The 21,108-nt window shown below is 42.0% G+C and overlaps 1 protein-coding gene across 22 annotated transcripts in view; it reads right to left on the minus strand.

Annotated features, from left to right (window-relative positions):
• The window catches only part of LOC136438831 (protein-glutamine gamma-glutamyltransferase K-like), a 42,832-nt gene extending 21,740 nt beyond the window's left edge, over positions 1-21,092 (minus strand). The window contains exons 1-12 of one of the 22 annotated variants that reach the window (XM_066433808.1): positions 20,964-21,081; positions 17,323-17,548; positions 15,338-15,445; positions 14,660-14,855; positions 14,032-14,136; positions 12,804-12,857; positions 11,674-11,762; positions 11,143-11,181; positions 10,465-10,597; positions 9,995-10,194; positions 5,793-6,083; positions 3,408-5,126 (exon numbers count right to left, since the gene is read on the minus strand). In XM_066433808.1, coding sequence (XP_066289905.1) covers positions 4,315-5,126; positions 5,793-6,083; positions 9,995-10,194; positions 10,465-10,597; positions 11,143-11,181; positions 11,674-11,762; positions 12,804-12,857; positions 14,032-14,136; positions 14,660-14,855; positions 15,338-15,445; positions 17,323-17,518 — 2,223 coding nt within the window. In that variant the 5' untranslated portion in view covers positions 17,519-17,548; positions 20,964-21,081 and the 3' untranslated portion in view covers positions 3,408-4,314. Of the gene's footprint in view, positions 1-3,407; positions 5,127-5,792; positions 6,084-9,994; positions 10,195-10,464; positions 10,598-11,142; positions 11,182-11,673; positions 11,763-12,803; positions 12,858-14,031; positions 14,164-14,659; positions 14,856-15,337; positions 15,446-17,322; positions 17,549-20,963 lie in introns of those variants that run through there. The other 21 variants (XM_066433812.1, XM_066433811.1, XM_066433807.1 and 18 more) reach the window with 21 other exon arrangements.
• Between the last annotated feature and the right edge of the window lie 16 nt (positions 21,093-21,108).

A 21,108-nucleotide genomic window follows, 5' to 3' on the forward strand; every position in this document is an offset into this window, starting at 1 on the left:
TAGCGTTGATTACAGGTGTAGTGATACTAGGTTTCCACACTAGACTCACTCTATGCAATGCTTGAATACAGGAATGAAAGGCTTGTTGGCTGTAATATTATGTTTTGTCGCTTGAATTATTCTTCCATCGTCTATGCGCGAGGTATCTTTTTTGAAAATGTTGAAAATCTAGGCATCTTGTTTTTCCCAGTTTTTTTTTTTCACTGTTGCATTACATTTGGAGTCTAAAGAGGATGTCATCCATACAATTTACTTGCTGTGGCCTAACTGAAAAAAGGCAAGTGCTTTAATGGTGGGAATGGGCTGGTAAAGAAGTGATGGGCTGCGCATGCCAGGTCTGAGAGGATGGCACTAGGCTAGAACTACATGTAGTGCCTTGTGCAATGTACATGTTGTATTTGTACCATCATATTTCTTGCTTGTAAAGCAGCTTTGAATAGCTTCTTTTTGAACTGCTGTGTGTGTGTGTCTGACTAGTTACATTGTTGCCATGGTATTCTTCAGTGTCCATCGAAAAGTTGGTAGAACCTTGGGATGCACACATGTACAATTTACAAATGGCAGCTGGTTGGAACTGAAATTCTTTTTCAGAAACACTCCTCAATGGAACCTTTCTATATCCTCCAATTTACAGAGGTTTATAATAAGTATGAGAATCTTATACATTGTAATACGATAGCCTGATTGAACGGCCCCAACAGCGGAGTTAGCGTTACACAGACTAAATATACGATAAAAAAGAGTAAGACACACAAACGACATGGCACAGGAGTATCATTATGATATCAAATTGCTTTATTTGATTCACCTCTATTGTCTGAAGTTGAAAGGAAGCAAGATGTTGACCCTTCCTATCATCCTGATGCAGTCACAATGACTGATAGTTGCTATAGCCTGTCACACAGTCAATGAGCTTTGGTCGTATTTGTTGATCACATGGTCCACTTGAATCTTAAAATTGCCAGGATTCAAGCATGTTTTTCACCTGAAAATATATGTATACCCAATCACTTTAGACAGGGCTTAGGAACTTCTAAAATTCACACGATGATCAAGAGGACCTTGCGTACTATTTACAAAGATGTAGATCCCACACTCTACGGCCGATCTGTTTTGTGCTGCGTGACAGGTTTATACAACTGCATGGGTGGGTGTTAGTGATTACGAATCACATAAATTCTTGGCACTCATCATGATACATTCTGAAACGTCTTATTACACCAATTTTACATCCAATTGGAGATCATTGCAGTTGCGAATTACGAAAAATCAAATTGGCCGAATGTGCCTTACAGATAAAGGCATGCAGACCCTCGTAAATTTACCAGGATGGAGGGCTTGAATTAATATCGAAGACTTGCCACATCATCTCAGGAAATGTTACACTGATGTCAGCATACCAACACGTCGCCATCCACATGACTTCCACAGTGCTAGTTGCGATACAAAAGTCTTGGCACTATGTAATGTCACCACACAGACTTTGATGCTTAATACGCCAGCAGTTTCAACGTCTCCTGAAGTTTGTGAATGGTGTCTTGCTTATAAATAACTGGAACTTTTGTAACTTTTCAATGTTTTACCTTTTTGTTGTTGTAACTGCTGGTGAGAAGGTTTAGGAGTCAGGTACATTTTTTTTTTCAAGACATGACAGAAGTGGCGGTGTTTTTCTGAAGTATAGAGTGGGCAATGACCGGAGTCACCAAGCGGTGGGAGGCTGTTTTGCTTGTTAGGCGACGTTTAGCAGCTAATGCCAGCTATTGTTAAAATTTGCAGGTGGAAATGGGGCCATCTGAAGGTTCATGGTGGGGGAGAGAAATACTTGTAGTCTCCAAGCAGAGGTTGGATGGGAAGATTGTGATCTTATTCTGACCCTTTCACAACCTTTGTTTGGAGAGTACGATAATTGTTGCTACAAGTCTGAAGAAATTGGCCGGATCAATCTGAGGCTTCAGTTCAAATCAACTTGAGAAGGACTAGACGACTGGTTGACAGCTTGTTGGTAAGCGCTTTACTTTGTGTATTGAGTACGTAAATAGCATGTAAAGTTATTACCAAGTTAGAGCTTTGTCCGGTTCACATTTGACAGCCTAAGGTAGAAGGTAGCCAAGAAGAGATACATTGTGTTTCATATGGAGTGGGACAGGGCTGTGCTCTTCTATGAAAGTACAAATGTAGGTTGTCTCTAATAAGAGAGAATTGTGAGCTGTGTAGCAAGAAATTGCAACTGACGTTTGGCCAAAACCTTCTGAGGGGGTCAATAGACAACAGATCGGCTTCGATAACATCAATTTTACAATTTCTCTGTAGTAGAGCAGGACACAGTTATAATGTTTAACATCTAGTGGACACCTTTCTAAACCTGCATTGAGGGTTTCAAACAGTTGGGACATTTTTGGCGATAAGGATTTTCACAAGGGTTTGTAACTTAGACTAGTTAGAGACATTTCAATGATGTACAGGCAAGTTATGATAGATTTGACATTTGGAAAAGTAACTCATACATACACACACACATACCATATACACAGTAAATACATGACACATGTCGAGATGCTGACACGCATGTGTTGTGCTCTTTGTTGTGTAGTTTCAGAGATGTGTGTGTGTAAATGTGATTCAAAAATTGGGGTTCAGGCTTAGTTTAAGTCAATAGCAGTCAGTAACAGTAGTAGAGAGCTTAGAGGTAATGTTTAGAAAAAGACAATCAATGATCATACGGAACAACTTTTGCAAAAAATCACATTGAAAACTACAGTCCACTCAGTTGTGCACTACCATCAAATTGACAATGAGGCAAACTTGTTGCGCATTTCAAAATTGACTTTGCAAAATTGACGAGATGCAAATTCAAGACGAAGCGTATTTCCCAAGGAAAGTGGCTTTTACCCATTAAAATCAATCATTCTCATCTGGAAAGTGAGCCTGAAGGATGGTCTTCTTTAGTAAGAGCAAAGGATATATCCATGGCTATATCATGGTTAATGCGAAGTTGCAAAAATGTTTCAAGAAGTAATTGTGTATGCATGATGTTGAAATGTAGATGGCACAGTGTGTAGATTTGCACACATTCTGGTGCTGGTGTGTAATACTCATACTGTTACTCATACTGACAGTGGGCATCAAGAGGAACTCCCTACATAGACACAGCCATTTCTATTCATAATGCATACATACAGAGGCATGGGAGAAAGAAGTCTATATCATGAACGTGCTGCAATAGCTGCTCTCTTTGGCCCTGGATTTATATCTTAATGAAATAAAAGAAGGTGCCAGGCAGTTCTTCAGTGTAGTGATAGAAGAAGTACATCAAAGGAAAAAGCGTATAACAATCATGCATCCTTTCAACATTGTTACATCTCACAGGATACAGACATACATGTATAGATCAATACAATGCAAATACCTAGATTAGAAAAAATGTTTATTCGAGTATGGGGTATGTAGTAGGAATCGCTTTATTCAATGAAAAATGCGCTACAGAATGTATCTACAATGCAGCAAGTAATCAAGATAAGACTGACCGCACATACATGGTCATATGATAATGTATTCCAGCATTGTACATTTCTTACTAAGCTAGGAGTTAACGAAAGCTAACCAAAGTGGCATTAAGAAACTTTTTTTTTAAAAGGTGTCTCGAAAATTCTTATGGACTACAGAGAAGTAATGCTAGTTAACATTTCACTTTGTTGAACATCCATTTTATTTCTGTTTCTTCAGTTGTGCTAATGTAACTATCAACAGACTGACTTGATCAAGACAATGTACACAAAGCATACTGGCATGTTCACACAGAGGTTTTAGATGTGGTAGTAGCATTCTACAATACTACTTTTCTATTAGTGTTAGTGTGCTTGACAATTACTATAGCTGTAGTGTACATGTTTATTTTGCCAAGCACTGAACATACACTGTGAACTGTTCTTATACAATCATTACTACAAAGGTCTACACACACTACCACATTATGTCATACTGCCACAGCATGTTTGTTAATGCTGTTACAATACATGTTCTATTCATCACAACTCAATCTCAAGTGACCTACAAAGAAGCAGCTCTTTATTGTATGACTCTAATAGCCAGCAGGTACAGACATTGACTCATCAGCTTAATTTTCAGAAGTTAACATCAAACTATCAAAAGCTACTTGATTACTACTTAGGTAAAACAAAAAAATCAATAAAAAGTATCTCAAGTATTGAATATGTATACAGTAGTTAACAACACTGCCATAATAACATGTTCAGCTTTCTACACAAAACTTACACTATTCCTTAACTGGTCCGCTAACATTCTAGATCCACCTTCTCAGTAACGTCGCTGGCCACCCATCCCTCCGCCTCCCATAGGCCCCCCTGGCCCCCGGGGCATTCCCGGCCCTGCCCCAAGCAAACTGTTCCCCATCCCACCACCCATCATCTGACCGTGCGCCCCCATGCCTCCAGGATTTCTGCCCATCCCCCCACCCATCATCTGGTGGTTCCCCCCCGCCATGGCGTGCTGCCCCCCACCCATCTGCTGCCCCTGGGGGTTCCCGTATTGCCCCATCCCCTGGGGGGAGCCGTACTGCCCGGTCACGTTCTGCGCGCCGCCGCCGTACTGCCCCATGTGAGCAGCCGTCTGGTTGGTGCTTGGAGTCTGTGTCTGCTGCGGCCCGGCCTGGCTCAGATTCTTCAGCAGGTTCGGCCCTGAGTGGATCAGGCTGTCGAGCGCCTTCTGAACGGTCGGGTTGTCGAAGTTGAGGCTGCTTGGGGTGCTGGTGGCCTGGCTGCTGGGTGGTAGCGTGGGCTGGGCTCGTTGCGCCATCCCGTACTGATTGACAGCCTGTTGTTGCGGCGTCGGCACGCCCTTCAAGTGCCCGGTTGGCTGTACGGATAAATCCATGAGGGACGGAGGTTTCCCTCCCGCTGGTGAGGCCATGGCGGCTGCCTTCGCAGCGGCAGCGGCTGCTTGCGCGTTGGGTCCTGCTTGAGACGCCTGTGCGTTTCCGTCTTGGTTGAGGATGCTGAGGATCTTGGCCTGGAGCTCAGCTTGCTGTTGGTGTTGTTGGTTCACGCCTGGGACAGCGGGCGGCGGCCCTCCAAGGTTAGCTGGGGCCGTTGGGCCAGGAGCTCCGGCAGCTGGGAGATAAGTAAGAAAACACAATGACTTAACGCTGTTCAACTTCTCCTGTGTAACTGTCTTGCTGTACCGAGTACCATTTATTCATTCAAGTTTGCTGCACCTAATTTTGTGGCAAATGAGGACATTGCAGTTAAAACAATGGTAGCAAAAAGCAACACAACGGAAATGTCCATTCATGGGTGTGATAAATTGTCAGTGGAATTTTTTAAATGCCAGTGACTGAAAAATCCTAAAATTTAAGATTTTTTTCCCTTTATTGTGTTCAAACTTCTATCATTTTTCAAATTCCAGGCACGTGTTTGCGCCTGGTCTGTTCAAATTTAACCACCAATATTTGTCTGACAAGGTTGACAGAATGGTCTAAGTTTTTCTGTCATACACAGCAAAACTCTGCCAAATGATGGAATGAAGGGCGCTGGCTAGAGAACTGCTACAGCCCTGGGAAATGTTTTCAAAAAGCAGAGTTTTTTTCTAAAGAGGGGAAGACTGCTCACCCATAAAATGGCAGTCTTAGAAATTCTATCACATTTTAACTAAAAAATTCTCTGAAAAACTGTGGAGGGAGGGGGAAATCCACACCATCCCCTTCCTTTGTCGCTCCACTCCCCTGGCATCCCCATGCAATTCTTTTCCCCCCCCAAAAAAACCTGAAAAGTATTTACCAGGGGTTGGCTGAGCCCCCGACTGTCCTCCTTGCATCTGAAGAAGCCGGCTGCGGCGGTCCTGCAAATACTCAATGACTCGTCCGATCTCGTCCGTCGTCACCTGCCTTCCATCCGCCAGCAAATTCAGGAGCTGGGGGATCGTGGCACTGTTTTCGGCGGCGGCGGCAGCGGGAGCCCCTGCTGACGACGCTCGTTCCGCGGCCTGTCGTTCACGCAGGTCTTGCATGTAACGTTCAAAGTTACGCGCGACCAGTTGCATTGAATCGTCTAGCGGCATGTTCCTGTGTTCTGTTGAGACGGGCAGAAAAAGGGCAGAACATGGTTGAAGGTAACAAGGACAAGAATGCCAAGTGAAAGTCCGCCACAAAAAAACTCCCGGGTAGGTTTCTCTCCAAGAAAAGCCTTGGTCCGTCCTGAATGGAAAGCAAAACCGGAAATATTGTGTGAGCAAAATGGATGAAAATGCATTCAAGTAGTACTTTTACAGAGCTGTTGCTTGGTTCCAACGATCGGAAAAATGAAAGCAGAATATTTTACAGGAAGAAAATTTATTGAGCATTCTGAAGCTGTGTCTGCCTTGCAGAAAATCTTGTGGGCAAACCCTTCAATCCTGCTTCAGAAAGAGGATCCGATTCTACTTTGGGAGGGAGATAAAAATGCAAGCACGTATAGCAGTGACCAAAACAGCAAACAGATTCTTTTGAGCTAAAGTTCAAGGCCCCTTACCTTTCCTTCAAGAATAACATTTCGATAAAATTGGTATATAATGAGCATAGTCAGGGAGAAAAGAAGGACTGTTGCTTCTACTAGGGATGGAGACAGAAACTAGACTGTCCATGTTCAGCATCAGAGTTGGATCTGCATTATACTAGACAGTTCAAATTCATCCATCAGCAAAGTGGGCAGGGTACTTTTAGTTTCAGTATTGGGGCTGAGCGTGATAGGAGACCGAGTAGGGTGGGGATGAAACTGGCCAAATGTAATCTGACCATATGTTTCTGCGGACGTTCAAGGCTCATGATTGCATGGTTGTCAGACTCAAAGTTGTGATGGTACTTACTACTTGCCTTCCCTCAGAAAGGAAACCAAAAGGTGAAAGTGGAATCTCATCTCATCCATCCCTTTGATTGATGGGACACCACAGAAAATTTGGCAATCAGAAATGGCAATAGGCTTGACTACACACGATCTGTACTAACCGGCTTAGGTGGGACGCATAGCACTTTCAGTTACATTGGCAACTGTGGGCAATGAAATGTAACATGGACTTTCAATCAAGCTTGATTAGCAGCCTTTTGGTTTATGTAATCTGTAATTATTCATGTGTGTGTGGACTAGCCTACCTCTCTACTTTATAAACAAGAATGCACATGTAGAACATTGCAACTTGTGGAGGGGCAACATTTGGAGCAAGAGTTGGAGGTTTTCATTTGCTGAAGATGCTTTTTATTACATTGCCCTTAAAATATGTGCACATATATGCTTATTTTAGTAGGCAAGAAGTCCACTGTAGGTAAGGGGCCCTGAAAATTCTTGTACGGTCAGGTGAAATTCTGTTTAACACCGATGAACTGTACAGTGCATGTGACTTGGGGTGGGAGGGGGTCAAGGGAGAGAAAAACAGCTCGGTGATACGTTATAGACTTGTTTAAACGAGCAGAGATCCACAGTCAGGTCGTCCAAAATGTAGTCGGAATACTGGCAAAAATGGAGAAAAGAAAGAAGTGTTAAAACACATTTGACAGAATTGTACACCATTATACAGCATGACAACATTGAGCTGACTGCCACAAATTGTATTACACACTAAGACAGTGGAACATCAAATGTGTTTCACCACAAAGGCTGTATTATCAAGGTTTGGTGACTGTGAACTTCATCGGGCAACGATCCACATTCCAAAGAGCACAATGGAAACTCGTATGTTCATTTGGTTATTTTTAATGGATTTAGTACACATTGGATCTCGTAGCACTACTGCCAGTGTAACGTTGACAACACCATTGTGTTTGCATTTCTCTCAGCTTAGACATGCATCAACTTTTGCAGCTGCAGTTTCCTTGACACAAACTAGTTTTAACCATTTGAAAGAGGAAAAAACATGTCTGTAACAGTTCAAGACAACCACTTTATGTGAAAAATGAACCACAGCCTGCGCAATTCTCAGCTAATCTGTTGAGTATGCTTTTGAGGCAAAACTTTAGGATACGGCAGAGACAAGCGCACGATGTCCTTTTGCTGAGTTTTGATAAGTGTAGGTACTGTTACGCGTAAACTCAGCACTTTCTCGAAGGCCAGAGAAAGAGATTCAAAAGTGCAGTTCTTTACTGCAGGGGTAATTGACTCATTGTGTACATTGTTTATTAGTTTGTTTATTTGAATTTATTTCATGACATGGTGACATTTTGCTAATGAATTGCAAGACGAACGGTCCTTTCTATTTGTATTTGATACAAAAGCGCAAAGTCCCGATTTACCAGACTACATCACAGCAAAGTAAGATGGCAAAGGTTATATGGTTAAGACCAAAAAAGTTCTAAGATCTTAAAAGTATGTGCAGTCTGTAGCTATGGGGCAACTCATTTGTTGCCCCCTTTGCTTTCGACCAAATATTGGCAAAAACTTCACAAACTTTTGTAGCAAACGCAGCAGTGCATCTTGATATGCTATTTGAATTATCACAACGTTACATTGCGGTGGGAAAAGACGTCCAAAATATTTGAGCTGAGGTTAAATGTGGTAAAAAGAGACTTAGCCGTTGGGCCGTTGTTATTCGTTCTGTGTCATTTGCACGGTTGCTCTTTGTAAATTATACGGTTACTAAAAATCTTTGTATTTAGCGTACCTTCTTCATTGCATACTTAACTGGAATGCAGTATTACTATTAGTAAGTTTGTGAGTCCCAACACTACAAGACGTAGTTAAAGGGATTGAGTCTTGTTTTGATATTATTTGTCCACTGACAAAACGATCAGTTGTGGACATATCTTGTAGATTATCCACGTATTTACTGCATAAATTCCATGAAGTTTACGCAAGAAACTTTCAGGTGACTTTTCCCTGACTTGTTAAGAAAGGCGAAAAATTTATCACAATTGTTGCTACTTAATGCAACAACTGCTGCAAAATCTTTGAAAATTGAGCGTACTATTAGTTCCTTTGTTTTCGCGAGAACAGTGTTCTTACGGTCCCGAATCGCAACAAGGTTATAACGCTTCGTCATCGGTAAAATTCATCCTTGAAAAGTTTGGCACAGTTTAAGTTCAGGTCGTGCGTTCAGCGTTTGCTTGTGACCAGTTATATACACATGCATTTGGTCAAATTCTACAGCTTTTGACCTGTTTCCACAAATTCCTTCATTTGTCCAGACCGCGAGAATAGCTGGTATACTGACATACCTTGTGCATGTCATTGTCTTCCCATCGCGTGCAGTATGATGTACATAAAGCTCTATCCCGTTTCGCTTTTAGATGCTTAAGAGCGGTTTAATTAACTACAGTTGAATCTTTCCCAGACCTTTCAATGTATAGGCAGTGCCCATCTCCGTATCTATGGCCATAAGGTCACGCAGTTGTGCAATAACTGCAGCAGGGGACTAGCCTACTTGTAAAAAGGTAGTCTTCCAAAACCAATGATGAAGCTTGTTTCATCAGATGACAAAGTCTTATTGGGTCTAGAAGCATTTTCGATTAAATGTCTCGGCATCACCAAGATCTTTATGCCTGTAGAGAATCTATCATCGGTAAACTTTGCGAACTTACCCGACGTCGTGCCTTGCAAGATATTAAGGAACATATCACGGCTTCCCCAAGATATACACCAACAAGAAAGACTTCGAGCAAGATAGTACAGAATACTACAGTCTTTAACGTCAGAGAATTTTACATCGGTACATTTTAACGCGGACAAATTCCATGCATCCCCAAGATATACACACAGAATAAAAGATTACAGCGAGATAGTACAGAATACAGTATCACAGTCTTTAAGGTCATAGGACAAATTGTCATTTTGAAATTTTATTGTGGACAAATTTTGCCGAATTACCCTGCAGCGTCCCATGCAGGCTGCAGAGGAAAATATCTAGGTATCCCCAAAATATACACAAACAAAAAGAGTTCAAGGTATCAGATGATTTTAGGTCTGTAGAGAATTTTGCATCAGTGAATTTCATTACAGGACAAGTTTTGGGGACTTACCCTGCGGCGTGCCGTGCAGGATGTTGAGGGTGACGGAGCGGTGCATCTCGTGTTGGCTGGTGACGATGACCGCGTACAGGACCCCGCGTCGAGACACGTCGTCCAGAGCCTGCGCCAGCGTCACTTGCTCGTTCAGGAAGATCAAGTCGGTGAGAAGACGCAGGTCACGGAGACGACGCTCGACCATCTCGGCGTAGTTTCTGCAAAGGACGACATTTCTTCTATGACTTGCCTTGTTTTTTTTGTCTGCAGAAACTTGATTACACCATGGCAACTCAACAAGCCAAATTTTACTGCTTAACTGCTGTTGAAAAGGAAGCTGCCAGGGGTTGTTTTATCCTATATTGGGTACGAGTTCCTTACAAAACAAATCTTTCATGATTGATAGATTTTTAATCTTAACATTGACTTTCTATCCATTAAACCAGACTGATCTGTTTGCATATGTAAATTGTAATGCACTGAGTTACCTTTGAGCCTTCTGGACAACGATGATCTCACAGTCCAATGGACGTTCCTGGGCGTATTCCTCATAGTACCGCTCGTAAGCACGCAGGCGCTCTTCATAGTCGTCCCTTCCTCGGTAAGGGTCCTCTCGGCGTTCTGTGTGCAAAATCAAAACAAATTCATATTTGTCTCTCAATACAGTAAAGCTACGCTCTTCTAGTTTTGTAATCTTTACCTTACAAGAGCTTATTAAAAGTACTGATTTATGATTTTGAAGTTCATCCGAGCAAATGTCATTTTCATGTACGTGCAGCAATGAGAACTTCATGTAACATCCCTCATAATAAATGTACTGTTCTAGTTATTTGTGAAGTCTTCATAGGAAAGCGTACAATTTGGTAGATAGCATTCATGTATTGTAGCATAGATACTTTGTATATACTTGTAAGTTCATGTGGTGTGTATAGACGAATAAGAATACTGTTCATCTATGAAAAAATCCTGTTGTGTCTCAGTGTTTGCTTAAAAATCTGTTGTATTTTTAAGTCAAGTTTGTATGTTGTAACTTCTTTCCTCGAATGCACCTGAATCACATCCTACTTATCTACAAATGACAAATTATCTAGGGACTGTAACTAAGTATTCTAGACGAGGCCACATCACACAGGGTTAAGAATCACAAGGTATTGCCGTTCGCATACCTTCAGGGGCATCTCGGCCAGGTGCAGCGGTGGCCGCTACTACGACAAACATCAGAAATATCTAATCAATTCGTCCTACACTTGGGACAATTTTACAACAGCCATCCACATATATCAAAAAATCAAAACAATTTGTCCTACACTTTGGACATTTCAACAACAGCCATCGAGAAATATCGGAAATATCTAAACAATTCATCCTACACTTGGAAAATTTAACAACAGCCATCGAACATCACATGTTAATCTATACCTGAACTTGATCAATAGTCTTCAAATCATTGGAAATCAATGAAAGTACATTCTTCAGAAAATGAGGGAGTGACTATACCCCAAAGAGCAACAAAGTTTAAGATGACTCCAAATAAGAAAATATTGGTGTGCTCTTTAACAATGTAATTAGATCATGTGGAGTTCACAAGTGATAGAAAAGGTGAGAAAAGTTTACAGTGGTGAATTTGAAAGAGTTACTGGCATCCATCTAAGTCTTCCTTCAAACCCCACCGCAAAACAAGGCCTGGTTCAACATACGTTTACCTAGATCGTCATAACGACGGTACATCTCTTCGTAGCGCTCACGTGCATATGGGTCTCTCCTATCGGCGTATGGGTCCTCCCGTCTGCAGCAACAGAAGGACAAAAATTTGTCTTTTAGATCAGAGACACAGAGTTTTTGATGAGCTGCTTCATCACAATGATGGACTCTACTGTTCTACAATGACTTCATCACAGATGGTCAAAATAAATGTGTGAGAGAAAAGAAATGTTATATTCATGCTGGGAAAAATGGTGGGTTACAACAAGCATGATAAAAACACACACAAGCAACTTTGCACTTTGCACAGACACAAACAACATGGGATGTAAGCCATGTTTTGTTGCATAGTGGTATCTCTCTGTTGACATCTACAGCAAAATCTTGGGAAAGAAAATACACCACACAGCTAGGCTTCAAAATAACAAATTTTATTTCTGACACAACATCATTTGCGTATGGTATAATGAATGAAACAGGCCAAAGTTGTTCTCAATAGTCAACTTAACTTGCTTAGCTAGTAGGAGGCAGATGATGTTGGCTGCAGCACGGACAAACTTTACAAGGAGGTAATCTTTTGCCGATACGAAACAGTGCTTGAATATTCTAGTTGTGGATAGCTGTGGTTTGAAAGCATACAAACAGTACCCTGGAATATTGGGAAGGTACTGCAATCTCTGGGTAGGGCCGTGTACCTAAACCTGGACCTGTAACATTGTTTAGGTACAGGTCTGGGCCTGAACATCAAGTGCACCTGAACAAACTAAAAAAGAATACTGGACACCCTGTGTCAGAGATGACAAGTTTTGCAATCTTTTGAGACTGATGAAAACTTGTAAATCCTTTTATTTTGAGATTGGAATATGTAGATCCTCATAGGAAGATGACAATTTACCACTAGAAGAAAAGATAGTTGGCTACATGTACAACTTACAGATGATTGATCAAACTTATTCAGGTCCAGGTCCCTGTACCTGCACCTGTTTAGATACACAACCCTATCTCTGGGTGGAACGTGTATGTGGTGACAGCGTGTAGAACCATAACATTGGTCTGATGTGCTCTGCACCTGAAATGTTTCACTGTGGCACGGCTGAAACACCTGAAACAAAGGGAAAGCGGTTACCTCTGGGGCTCGCTCAGCACGTCGTAGTTGGCATTCTTCAGCGCCTGCAGCCGCCTGGAATGGAATACAGCAGAAGTGAAGCAAGGAGAAGAGAGAAGCAGTTGTTGGGTGTGTGTAGCGCTCCTCTGGACTGGAAGTGGAGGGTTTGATTCCAGTGTAAAACTGGTTACCCTTGCTAGCAGTGTATTCTATATCAGTGTAATCAACCATCAGCACACTTTGTGTACGGGTCAATAGCATGTTGAAATGGGTGGAGGTGAAAGGTTCGGTTCCCATGTAAAACTGGTTACCAGCATGTCTTCCCGTACTAGCTCTGGATTCTATAATATCAGCGTAAATTGCCATCAACATACTGGATGTACGACTTTATGAACAACTTATCAGCATGTTGAAATGTTGTCACTAAGAATGGATAAAAGAAATTCATGAGACAGACTCCCAACTTAAAACAAACTGTTACAAACATGACAAAAGTCTTTATACATAACCAAAGATTTATGATGTCCTGTCAACTGTCTGTCACCTTCCTCAGGGCAATACTGACTGGTTCTAGTTTACAATGCAGCTGGGCCTTGCTGCTGCAGTATTAAAAAAATGTGGTTCCTCGGTAGCTATAATACAATAGGTTTGGATACCAGGCTAGAGTGACTGGCCATTTTGTAGTTCCTTGGAGTTAGTTATCCTGAAACAGACTGATATTGTCCCATGATATCTGTCCTCAAAAGAATGAATGCAACCACAGGACATTTCTACAACTGCAAATGCAGTGGATGATGATAATGAAGATGATCTGTCCTCAAATCAAAAAATATATTTGTCAGAATATCAAATTCATGCAGACAGATATATGTATTATAGGATATTGGAGTTTTCTTTTTTCACAACCAGTAAATCCTCACCTGCTGACGTTTCGGTGTCTGCCAGACACTATCTTAAGAGCTTCTGACTGGAGTACTGCTTCTCGCCGCTATATTAGTCAACACCAGTGACGAGGGGGGATACAAGCTTAGCCACGTTTGGGATTGTGTTCTCGCCACAAAAGCACCACCTACATTAGCTACTTAGAGCAGCGAGAAGCAGTACTCTAGTCAGAAGCTCTGAAGGTGTCTGACAGACGCCGAAACGTCAGCAGGTGAGGATTTACTGGTTGTGAAAAAAGAAAACTCAAATATCCTATGTTCTACCAACCTGACTAAATAAATTATTTTCAGGAGATATATGTACTGACCTTTCTAGCAAGGGGTCTCCCTCCCTGGAGCGGTAGTACTCTCGGTAGCGCTCGTCGTAGTCGTCTCCCCGCAGCGGTGACCTGTCTCGTCGGGCTGGCGGTCCCCTGTCGTAGTAGGGATCGTATGGGTCTCTGGAATTAGATCTATAGGTTACCTCTTTCTAAAGAGAGGTAGATCCTTATTATTGCATGCTGTTTTAGTGTTTTGTCCATGCGTGGGTAAATTACTTTTTATTAGGTCTCTCTCCAGCGTGGTCTTTGGTATGACCCAGTTGGGGATTGAACCTCCCGACTGCAAACTCTCTACCTACTAGGTTACTGCACCGGACTTGTCAAACTGACTGAAAAAAAAGTCATGCTGGAGGAAGTGTCATCCTAGTTAGTTCCAGGGTGCTCCCATACTGAGACTAGCTAGCCCTGATGTATGTGAACCTACAAATGTTGGAGATGAGTATGAACAGAATACATGGATGCAGGGTTCTAGCCAGCGCCCGTCATTCCATCATTTGACGGAATTTTGAATAAATTGATAGAAGTTTGTACAAGGTGTCAGCTCTCTGTCAATGGGAATTGGGATGATGGAAAAAAATGTAAAGCTAGCTAGAACCCTGCATGGACAGTCCCGCACCTTCCATAGGGGTCTCTGGCTTTGGGTGGTGACCGTCTGCGATCTCTGTCACGATCAGGGCCGCCGCGCTCTGGCCCACCGCGATCTGGTCCACCGCGATCTGGCCCGCCACGATCTGGGCCGCCGCGATCAGGGCCGCGCTCACCACCTCCGGGTGGTCTCCGCTCTCTCCTACCTTCAGCTGCCATCTTGATATCTGTGCACAACATCATGTGGAATCAGTATAAAAATCAATACATAGAGAATTCCCTGTTTATCAGGTCTCTATCAGGTATGAGTACTGTACCCAGGGCTCGAAACTGTACCACCTGCATGTTTGAGCACGTAAAATTGAAGCCGAGCACATAGTTTTAAGAAGAATTGGTGCAAGTTACAACCAGTAGAAATTTATCCCCATTTACTCCAAATTTTCACTCAAAATGAAGAATTTGTGCTCAAACATGATATTTCACATCAAGCAAGCAAAAGTTTGCATCCTTTTGAACTTGCATTCAATCCATTTAGATGAGTTTGGGACACATTTAGTAGCCTTGAACCAAGCAATTAAAAAGCTGCCATCTTGGGGAATAGGGGCATCATACTTTCCCAAGTATGCAAAAAAAATGGTTGCTCCAGTGCACCTATTTCCAAACATAATTTCGAGCCCTGCAATATATCATAGTAGATCATTGTACTCACCAACTTTGAACCCTTTTATAACCTTTCCAACTTCGCCCTTGACTGATTCCCTGGCATCCTGTTCGTCAGAAAACTGGACAAACCCGAAGCCTTTGTGAAGGGAACATGCTGAAACACAGGGCACAAACGGATGGTCAGGACAACACTGGAATTGGTAAACCACACTGTTTCTGAGTCTGAAGAACTACATGTAAATACAGTAGTAACAAGTCATCTCAAAAGTGGACTCATCCCTGAGCTAACCGACACACATCGCACCGCAGTCATCCCTTAGTAAAACATTTCCAGTCATCCCTCAGTAAAACATTTCTAGTCATCTCAAAAGTGGCTGTAGGTCTTTTCAAAATGAATTTTTTTTTATGGCCCCAGAGACCATTATGCTTCAGGCAATGAGGGTTTTTTGCACAAAGGGCACAAGACAGCCAAGCTGACTGTTTAACTTTTAAGAGCAAAAAATCTCATAGCCATATCATTTGCTTTTTCTTTCAAGCACTTTTTAACTAGATGTTCCAAGTCACATATGTCCTTCTGTAAAAACAAAAATAATATACACCTCTTTCCATAAAACCAAGGAGGTTTAAGTCTATCTGAAACCTCCTTGATAAAACATGTTAAAATAACCAGTGCAGTTCGACTAATGAAACAGGCACAAACTTCTGAAATCACCCCTTGGATAGGGGACTGTTTATCTAGGGATAAAGTTAAGATAAGAGGGTGTGAGACTGCAACTAGAAATCACATACCTGCAATTCCAACTATTTCCACACTTACAGTAACTGTGTTTGAAGTTATTATTACTGTATTCTGTTATGCTATTTCAATACCAACCTTACAAATACTATTGGGAGGTATTTTCTACATAATGTGCACTCAAAAAGTCAAGCCAGAGGTGCCAGATCACTCGAGCTTTATCACTGACATGTTGACACATGATGGGATGCGCAGCGGGGCAAAAAAAGTGATGCAGGAATCAAATGAAAACAGGGACTGGAATCAAAGTTTCAGGGCCTAGGGATAGCCTCTACCAGGCCCCACGGATGGCTGGGAAAATATTAGAAATTGGCTAAATAGAGTGAATAGCTATGGTATGCTAAGGGAGTCGGCTATGGAGAGAGGGTCCAATCTGCCATCCTAGGCCCCGGGGATGGCTGGGAAAATATTAGGAATTGGCTAAATAGAGTGAATAGTATGCTAAGGGAGTCGGCTACGGAGAGAGGGTCCAATCTGCCATCCTAGGAGCCTGCAAATGAAACCCTGGCAAATATTCTCCCTATAGCCGGCGTAGTTAGTTAGGTAGAGACTAGCCTAGGGATGTGACTTTTGTCACTTCGCATGGCATGACTTGACTTTGTGTTTTTTAACACGAGGATTGGGAAGGTCAGTCTAAAATGTCAAACAACCAAGATGCAAAAACATCCCTAAACCTACGCACTTGAAAATACAACTGCCTCTAATACGGAACAGCAGTGAACAGTGTGGGTTACTTGTCTGTAACAGGTATTAGAAACGGGAACTGGTGCGATTGGGCGAGCTATTAATATATTATGTATCTTTCTTTTCATGCTATTCAAAGCATGATTTGCTTTAGAGAAAGTAAGCAAGCAAAGGCCTAAGGGAAAGTTTCATAATCACAAGATATACACTGGAGGAATCAAGATGTGGTACGTACGCATTTTATTGGTAAGCACACAAAATATATAATATAATTAAATGATGAATAATGTAAAAGAAAGTAAAACTGCAAAGAAAAAATGTTAAAAGACAGTGTATACTACTTTGGATGAGCATTTTCATATTTTGGTAATAGAAGGTGCAACAACACAAAAGAATGAGCTTTGTTTCTAGTACAATTTGTATTGTTTGTAGTTTGTGAGTTGCATAAGCCAAGGCAACAAAGGCTTATCTTTGTAGTTGACAGGACAAAGGAATGTGTTATGGACAGTTACTGACAGATAAACCTACCGACAACCAAGGCCAGAACTTACCTGTGATACGTCCATATTTCGAAAACTGGTCTTCCAACTCTTGTCGGGTCATTCTGTCAGTAGGTAGGTTACCTATGAACACTCGGGCATTAATCGACCTAGGGTCGTTTGTGTCGCTGCTGACCAACGGTCGCCGCCGGTCGCGGTCATCTCGGTCTCTCTCCTTGGAGTCCTCCCGTTTTCCATCCTTGCTCATTTTGCAGGCAGGCTCGAAAAGCACAAAATTCTGCACAAGAGAGACCACTCCTTAAGGGTTTGGAACAAGGGTGAGAGCTTCCCCAATGTAACAACTTCCCAACCCTGTGCAGCAGAGGGTCAATTCTTTCTCCTAACAAATTTTGAAACAAAGTTACTGTAAAAAGACATGCAGTCAGCTTTTGGACAAGTAGTCAAAACATGGCTCAAGTATAGTCAGGACCAATCAGCTTGTTTATCTTGTGTCTACTCTAAAAGGTAGTTAAAGTTTGGCTGAATACTAGGGGAAATGTATCTTACATTTTTTTGTTAAGCAATACAAAACCACATTCTCTCTCAACATAATCTTGAATGCAAAGTGCAGATCTTGCATTTGGTTTAGCCCCCTCGGTGCTACACTAGCTGCCCAGGCTACTCCTGAGTCCTTCTCCTAGGCAGGCTCGCAGGTGTCTTTTCTTGGATAGCATATAAAACTTGCTTTCTTTTGAACTGCCTCTATAGGCAACAGTTAGAATGGACATGCTATCACTTATCAGAAAAAAAGCACAACAACTTGTGAACAATCAAAACGCCAGAACTGCAGAAGTACACAAAATGACAAATGCTACCCTATTTGAACTTAACGGTTGTGTCCCATGTAACAATATACCCCTTTCCAAATACCGCGGCCATTTTGAATCTAGCGCGGGCGCGCGTGGTTCGAGCGCGGGAAAAGTAAACACCCGGTAAGCCCACGGCCGCGGTATGAGCGTCCTCAATAGAAACCAGCGTTGAGTCATCTTCTGCGGCGAGATGTTCTCCTCCTCGTTGAAATCCATCGATATATTTGCATGGCACAAGTAGATAATATTGTTGTGGACACTTGGACTCGATGTCGGCTAGTAAAATTGTGAATTTCGGCTACTTTTCCACAGTTCCTGCCAGGCTGTTGAGCGCGCGCTACTGTGATAGAATGCTGATATGTTTACACCGCGTGATTGTAGTTTCCCTGATAATGTTAGCTAAAGTCGAGAAAAAATCCCACAAAACACACACTTTTCGGGCTGGGATCCTTGCAGCTACGTAGATAGAAATATACAGCATTTTACCAGTTGTGACCATAATTTAGACGATGCCAACTTCGCCTGGGAAAAAAAATACGCACGTTGGGAGCTCGAGGGGGTCGTGTGTTCTGTCAAGCCTTTCTTTACATCGCTTCGTCCGGAAATATTCTATACTTCCACTGGATGAAATCCCACAAAATCGTGAAAATGTAGGCTTAAGCTCAAGGTCCTTTTGGTTAGGAATTTAGCAGAATTTTGGCGGCTTCTTTTGTTTTGACGCGTTTTCTGAAATATCAAAACCTAAAGTACGTGAGTAAAGATGGAGTGTTTTCACTTTGCGCCGTAATATCTTAAAATATCCGTCGGATGATATTACAGAAACATGAAAATATAGGCTTGAGGGCTTTGCGAGTATAAATTTGACGGAACTTCGGTGGCTCCTTTGACTTTGACGATATTTTAGTGCCAAGATTAGCGTGAGAAAGTTCGTGAGTGAAGCAGGGGACGTGTCTTCTTTGTAGCGTTTCATTACATCACATTTCGCGGAAATATTTTAGATTTCCGCAGTATGAAACCCCACAAAAAGGGAAAATATCGGCCTGAGGTCCTTCAGTCCTCAAGCCAATATTATCTAACTTTCTTTGGTTCCATTCGGCCAACAGATATCTTAAATATTGCCGCGCAAAATGATTTAAAGAAACGCCACATACAGTGGAAAACACACCTTCACTCACGTACTTAGAGTCCTCAAGACTAAATTCTTGGCATCCGAAAAGATCGTCAAAAAAGCCGCCGGAATTCTGCCAAATTTGAGAACATTGAGCTCAAGCCTATACTTTAACGTTTTTGTAGGATTTCATTTGGCGGAAATATAAAATATTGCGGAGCGAAGTCGAGGTTACGCTGCACAGAAAACACGACCCTCCCCCAAACTCACGTAATTTCAAGACGATGTTGTCATTGTCACGACAGCCAGGCTCAGTTATATTCATACATAAACGTAGCTACAAGGATCTCGGCCCGAAAAGTGTATGTTTTGTGGGATTTTTTCTCGACTTTAGCTAACATTATTAGGGAAACTACAAGCATGCGGTGTAAACATATCAGCATTCTATCGCTGTAGTGTGCGCTCAACAGCCCGGCAGGAACTGTGGAAAAGTAGCCGAAATTCACAATTTTACTAGCCGACATCGAGTCCAAGTGTCCACAACAATACTATCTACTTGTGCCATGCAAATATATCGATGGATTTCAACGAGGAAGAGAACATCTCGCCGCAGAAGATGACTCAACGCTGGTTTCTATTGGGGACGCTCATACCGCGGCCGTGGGCTTACCGGGTGTTTACTTTTCCCGCGCTCGACCCACGCGCGCCCGCGCTAGATTCAAAATGGCCGCGGTATTTGGAAAGGGGTCTATTGGACATCTTTCAACTTCAACTCTTGAAAATTTTAAGCTGTCGTTCTGATGTTGTGCTATGAGTTCTGGACAGAACAATAACAAATCGTGCATAATTTACCAGGTATTTCCATAAAAATTTAGCTGCAGCTAACACCTTTATAGAGTCTAGACAGTTTGAATGACTATTATAGAATTTCCTTCAGACAGATCTGAGTCATGTGCATATGAATGCTACTGCACAAATAATTGCTGCAATTCAATAAATGTGTTTAAAAGTGAAGTTCTAGAAGAACCCGAATAATTGCTAACAACTGAGTACTAGTACTTGCGAAGTAGGCGTCCTTCTTTCAATATCATGACAAATTTGTTAGTTGTTGGATAAAAAAGTACAAAAAAGTGAGGTTCCACCACACTGACTTGTAACAAAATTATTCTGCTGCACAGATTGAGAAGACCAGACAATATGCAGTCAAAAGGACAAACAAACCTTCACTTAACGTCAAGCGACCCTCAAGACATAGATTTCAGTACTAGTATTTCAGAAAAAAAATTATCCACGACCCCCCAAAAAGACGGAAGAGTTTAAAAGCTTGGTTTAAAAAAAAAAGCGAAAACAGAAAGCAACCACGAGTTGTCAAAGGTTGTCCAAAATCTTGCAAACGTGCAGCGCCAAATACATCAAAATGTGCCACAAAATCTGCGATGTCCAAATGCCTCCAAAATAGCCGTCAAAATTCTTCTTTCCTGAGCGAAACATGTGTAAAACATCAACAGAAATTTGCGGCCGTGACCCAAACTTTGGCAGCCATCTTGACTCAAGTATTCCAGGCAAAATGTTCTTTGTGCCGGTCAGGACAACATTTCTGTGCAAAATAAACACGCATAGAAACACCAAACGTCCGGAAAAAATAGCCTAGCAGCGTTCTGGCACCTCTGGGTTGCTTTTTTGAGGGACAAAATATCTTTTCTTGACAGAAATATCTCAAAGAATACCAAACTCACCGGGAAAATCAAATGTGCGGACGAGCCACGCTTGTACTCGAAGGGTATTATGGGCCAATCTAACCTAACTCCTCTAAAACCTTATCTCTGATTGGTGTAAATACATATTCCGCGGGAAATTCGACCAATCGGCAACGGCGTTCTA

The sequence above is a fragment of the Branchiostoma lanceolatum genome, chromosome 7, assembly GCF_035083965.1.
Source record: "Branchiostoma lanceolatum isolate klBraLanc5 chromosome 7, klBraLanc5.hap2, whole genome shotgun sequence".
NCBI lineage: Eukaryota > Metazoa > Chordata > Leptocardii > Amphioxiformes > Branchiostomatidae > Branchiostoma > Branchiostoma lanceolatum.